This window comes from Trichosurus vulpecula, chromosome 1 (assembly GCF_011100635.1).
Source record: "Trichosurus vulpecula isolate mTriVul1 chromosome 1, mTriVul1.pri, whole genome shotgun sequence".
NCBI lineage: Eukaryota > Metazoa > Chordata > Mammalia > Diprotodontia > Phalangeridae > Trichosurus > Trichosurus vulpecula.
Window position 1 is genome coordinate 110468212 of NC_050573.1, and position 6133 is coordinate 110474344.

General features: G+C 40.4%; 1 protein-coding gene across 1 annotated transcript; it reads left to right on the forward strand.

Moving 5' to 3' along the window:
* Positions 1 to 5224: 5224 nt before the first annotated feature.
* Positions 5225 to 5763, forward strand: LOC118834763 (60S ribosomal protein L12-like). The gene has a single exon (XM_036742193.1). It carries the CDS (start codon positions 5225 to 5227, stop codon positions 5720 to 5722), a length of 498 nt encoding a protein of 165 aa, XP_036598088.1. The 3' UTR covers positions 5723 to 5763.
* The last annotated feature ends 370 nt before the right edge of the window (positions 5764 to 6133 follow it).

Consider the following 6133-nt stretch of genomic DNA (forward strand, 5'->3'; position numbering starts at 1 on the left):
CACACACACACACACACACATATATGTATATATATACACATATATGTATATATATGTATATATATATATATATATATCACAATTTCACACTTAATGATACTGTGTCCTATTGTTTGAGGCTATGAAATTTTTGTCTGTACAACTTGATTGTAACTCCCTTGAGGGCAAGGATGAGATAAACTTCTCTTCTAGGCTATTCAACCAAATTCCAAAGCCATGGAGTTGCATTATCACAGTCCCCACCTCCTCATCTTTTTTCACAAAAACTTCTGAGCTCCTTTTGTAAAATGTTTTGCTAAAATCAAAATAAACATTCTGGTCAGCTAGGTTGTCTCTTCCTCTACTCCTGGAGTCCTCTCCCTCCTTACCTTTATCTCTTGGTTTCCTTCAAGTCTCAGCTAAAATCTGTCCCACCGTCTGCAGGAAGCCTTTCCCAGGCCTCTTGTTGATTCTCTCCACTTGATCTTATCTATTCTTTTTTGCACATGGTTGTTTGTACATCCTCTCCTCCATAGATTGTGAGCTGACTGAGAGGAGGGACTTTCTTGCATTTCTTTGCCTGGCACATATTGAGATTAATATATGCTTCTTTAAATAAACTAATAAATAACTTGAAATAAACTAATAATAATAAACTTTAAATAAACTAATAAATAACTTGAAATAAAGTTGGTCTGGCATGGCTTGTTCTTGATGTAGATATGAGATGAGGAAACTGAGGCTGAGAAAAGTTAAGTGTCTTGCCCAGCTAGTACAAGATTTTTTGTACCCACTGTTTCCTTTATTAGATGTTTAATAGTCATCTTTCTTTGTTTCTTTCTTTTGCTTGTTCTAGAAGTTTCCCAGGAGTTGAAATCAATTTTACTGGCCTGTATCTTTTGAGTTTACTCCCTCCCCCCTTTTATTTGTTTGTTTGCTTGTTTTCCTACATTTGCCCATCTCCAGCCCTACAGCTCCTCTCCCATTCATTCTTCAGAACCTTTCATATTCTCCTGACAGTAACTCAACAATAATCCTTCCCAGAACCTGATGATGTTCTCCTGGGCCAGGTGACTCAATTCATTGAGAGCAACTAATGCTTATTGACTATCCCCTTCTTATATGGCAATAACTCTCTATTTCTTCTATTGATTCTGGGGTCTCCCCTGCAAAAGTCATTATCCTGGGCTGAGAAAACTTACAAAACCAGAATTGACTAGGGTAGAGGGGAACCTTCCCTTCTAAGATTCCCTTCCATCTACTCTCTATGAACCTTGTGCATTTCCCCCATTAGAAGGTAAGCTTCTTGAGAGGGCAGGGCCTGTTTTTGCTTATTTTCCTATCCTCACGCCTAAGCATATCACCAGGCACTTAATGCTTAATAAATGCTTCTTGATTAATCTAACTGAGTAACTGTCTTCTCTTTCTCATCAGTGCTCATCATCTTATCCACCCTCCCTCAAGCAATGATTCAGTCTCTTATTTCATATTCCTATTTCCTTCAACATAGTAAAAACAAAATATTCCCTCAAAACACATCCCTAATTTTTATTGTCCTTAGCTTCCCTGGCTGGCCTCCTATTATTCTGAGGTTTAAGTACTCCTGACACTATCTATACATGATTCTTCCATACTCTCATATTCATTTATTGTTATCTATTTGTGTTTCCATTGTCTGTATATAACAATTTGCAATTGAAATTTTTAATAATGACTTGGAAGCTCTTCATAATTAGTCAGGGTGTTCAAAAACCTCAAAGAAAGGCGAAATCATGCTAAGTATAATTGGTGCCCATTGTATCTTATAATTTTTAGACTATAGGGTGAAATGATTTAGAATAAGAAGTCACTCTAGAGATTTTGTGAGGCCCAGAAAGGTTGTTACTATTCTGAGGTTTGCAGATAGTAAGTAACAGAACTGAGATTCGAACCCAGGTCTATTGGTTGAAAATCTAGAGCTCTTTACTTTTCAAAAACTCCTTAAATTTTTGTATCATGTCCTTCTCAACACCTTATAACCCACCCGGTTTATATAACACGGCTAATATTCTGGACTGGAATATTACAACTATATTCTGTGTACTCCTGAATAAGATAATATGAGTAACAATAGCTAGCATTTACATAGTACTTTAAAGTTTGCAAAATGCTTTACATGAGTTACCTCATTTGATCCTCACAACAACCTTAGGAGGTAGGTGCTGTTTTTATCTCCATTTTACAGAAGAGAAAACTGAGGCTAGAAACGTTAAGTGACTTGCACAGGATCACACAGCTAGTAAGTCTTTGAGACAAGATTTGAATTCAGGTCTTCCTGACTCCAAGTCCAACACTCTATCCACTGCACTATCTTTTGTTGTTGTTCAGTCACATCTGACTCTTTGTGATCCCATTTGGGGTTTTCTTGGCGAAGACCTTGCTGTGGTTGGCCATTTTCTTCTCCAACTCATTCTACAGATGGGGAAACTGAGGCAAACAGGGATAAGTGACTTGCCTGGGGTCACCCAGCTAGAAAGTGCCTGAGGCTGGATTTCAATTTAGGTCTTCCTGATGCTAAGCCCTGCATTCTATCCACTGCGCCACCCAGCTGCCCTCAAATGTACTAGTGTAATTCTAAGACCTTAGTGAATGAATAATCAAAACATGCATTGTGATGTTTCCAGTTATGGTTGAAACTCACCTAAGGGTGAACTGTAATAATGGTAATAATAGGCATTTACTATCTGAAAACTCGTCATTGAAGCCCATGTCCCCCTGTGAACTTGCTGGGTTGATGTGAATTGTTTTCCCCAATTTCTGTAGGCTATTGAAATTGGGGGTGGCATCAAGAGGGAAATGATTGGGAAGGAGGGGTGTTATGAAGAGGAAAGGGCAGACGGCATCTCTGCAGATGAGAAATCTTCAATCTGCATAAATCATTGAACTGCGAGGCTTTGCAAGGGGAAACCATATGGTTATTATTAAACATTTATGTAATATCATCTGTATACTCAGTGCTTCATGAATCATTGAGTCATTGAGATTGCAAGGCTTCTGCTAGGCTGGCTGATGATCTATGCAAGGATCAAGAAGAAGAATTAGGAGGAGGAGAAAGTGGAGCTGTCAGAGGGGGTGACTGAGTGAAGAAAGAAAAGAAACAAATGCAATCAGAGAGGCAGTCTGGAGGAGGGGAGGCACATGACCTGACAGTCAGTCAGCAAATGCAGGGGCTCCGTGCTAGGTGGAGTGGGTAGCCCTATGTAAAAAATAGAATCCCAGAGACTTGTGGAGTTTCAGCATTGCAAAGGACCACAAATCTGTATCAGAATAACCTCTACAATGGCTATGACAAATGGACACCTGGTCTCTGTTTGAAGAACTCCGGAGACAGGGAACTCACTACCTATTGAGGCAGCTTATTCTATCTTTGGGCAGATCAAACCATTAGAAAGATTTATTCCTATTGAGCCAAAATGTGGTTTCCTCTAACTTTCACACAATGGTCCTAGTCCTGATCACTCAGGCCATACAGAAAAAGTTTGTACCCTGAGGTATCATCATCATCTACCATTCTAACTTCCTTTAAAGCAATTTCTGAAATGGATAGTTTTTTTTTTCCTCTTGGACAAAGTCAGCTGCTCTACTTGCACCTCTGATGCCATCCCCTTTGGTCTCCTCCAAGAATTTGAACCTTTCATCATTCTCTTTTTTCTGAATGGAAATAGGGAAGGTTACACTGGTAAGAATAAAGGACCCAAATCAAAGGCTTTGTTGCTAATACACACACACACACACACACACACACACACACGCCTTTACCAACCTCAATTTTTTATTCTGATTGAATATCATTTATGTCAATCGAAGAAGATTTATGTGATGTTATGTGATGCTGAAGAAAGCGTACGCAGTCATCCTTTTCATACTCAATCTTTGTGCTGAAGGACTTGCTCATATCCCACTTTGTTCTTCCTCCCTTCATCTTGTCATTCTCTCCCTTTTGCCCCCAGAAGATCTTTCCTTTTTATTAGCTAGGATTCCAAAGTTGCTGACCTATAGATGGACCAAATACTTTAAGGATCTTCTTGGTAACTAGTATGATAGGAGTAATTTGTACAGTAAAATACTTCAAATCTCAAGACACTTTTCTCCTTTCTTTGGTGGTATTTCAGGTTGGGTAGCAGAGTCTGAGGAAAACTCACAGCAAATCAGCCTAGTATGGTAGAAACCAACATCACCAACTTCTTATCAATTAGACCACTTTATGAGATGCCACTTCTCCATAGCCACACAGTAAAATGATGATTGACAACCATCATGATGACTCTGAGGTACTACAAAAAGCGGAATGTTGCTCCATTTGAGGCACCTACCACGTCCCTACTTTTCCACCTCAAGTTTTCTCTTCTGGAAGCTAAGCAACCCCAGTAATTCTAGAGAATTGATTCTTCTACATCATGATCTCATCCTAATTTCCCTCTTCTGGACTCTTAGCCTTATCCAATATGATGAATCCAATCCAATAAACATTTATTAGATGCCTACTATATGCTAGGCATTGTGCTAAGTACAGGGGATACAATTAATAAAAAGAAAGACAGAGCCTGTCCTCAAGGAGCTTACAATTTAATGGGGGGTGGGGAGAGGGGAGGACAATACACAAAGAGAAGGCAGGAAAGCAGAAGACACCAGGGGGTACCTGACTCAGGAGCAACTTATTCCATGGAGTTAAAAGCATGCTGAGCATCAGGTGCAGAGTGGAGTGAGCCCCAAAGTCCAGTTTCTGTCCTCTAAAAAGGAACGTTTTGAGAGGAACTTGGTACTCCACCCTCCAGTCCTCCATTCAGAGGGGAGAGGAGGTGGGGGGAGGTGGTACCAGTTAAGGCTTGAGTGGTGAGACTAGAGGTGAGGAGCTTAATTGGTAAGGACATATTGTCCAGTAGAGTTGAAACCAGGCAGAGAAGCAGATGCAGAGTTTTCTTTCTAAACTGCAGCATTCGAAACACGGTATTGCAGATGTGGTCTGACCAATAGGAATGGGGGAGGGGAAGTGTAATGACAAAATGAATAAAGCAGCAATAGGAGAGGAAGAATCCTGAGACAAGAACAGAAAACTGTAGATCCTTGAAAGAAAGGGAGGAAGCTTTTGGCCCCCAGCTCGTGGTGGTGAAGGTGCAACTTCTTTCGGTTGTCCCGAATCCGGGTTCATCCGACACCAGCAGCCACCCCGCAGCGTCCAGGCCAAGCCACCACCTTTGTCGCCGCCATGCCGCCCAAATTTGACCCTAATGAAATCAAAGTCGTGTTTTTAAGGTGCACAGGTGGTGAAGTTGGTGCCACATCAGCTCTGGCCCCCAAAATTGGTCCCTTGGGTTTGTCTCCCAAAAAGGCTGGTGATGACATTGCCAAAGCAACTGGTGACTGGAAAGGGCTAAGAATCACAGTGAAACTTACCATTCAAAACGGACAGGTCCAGATTGAGGTTGTGCCTTCTGCCTCAGCCTTGATCATCAAAGCCCTAAAGGAATCTCCCCGGGACAGAAAGAAGCAGAAAAATATTAAACACAATGGAAACATCAGTTTCGATGAGATTGTCAACATTGCCCGACAGATGAGGCACCGATCTTTGGCAAGAGATCTCTCTGGAACCATTAAAAAGATACTTAGAACAGCCCAGTCTGTGGGCTGCAACATTGATGCCAAACACCCTCATGATGTCATTGATGACATCAACAGTGGTGCTGTTGAATGCCCAGCAAGTTAAAAGCTACAAAGGAGACTATTTGCAATAAATTTAACATTTGACAACAACAAAAAAAAAAAAAAAAAAGAAAGGGAGGAAGTTGAATTGTGATGTAGAAATTAAGAATGAACTAGGAGGTAGCTTCTGAGGAGTACGCTCTTATGGCCGGGTGGAAAGTAAAAGTATTTCTAAGGTTGGCAAAATATATTCTTATGAAAATTTCATTGATAGTGACTTAATTACTGGTCAAAGCTATTGTTCTAGGTGACTTTAGCAAGAGCTAATCATAAAGGTCATTCACTGTGTGGTCATAATTGGAAATGGAAGGAACTTTAGAACACAGAAAATTAATGTTAGAGCTGGAAAGGACTGCAGAATGTAAGTTGTTAAAATAGAACATAGAATGTTAGAGCTGAAAGATTAAGATACTGG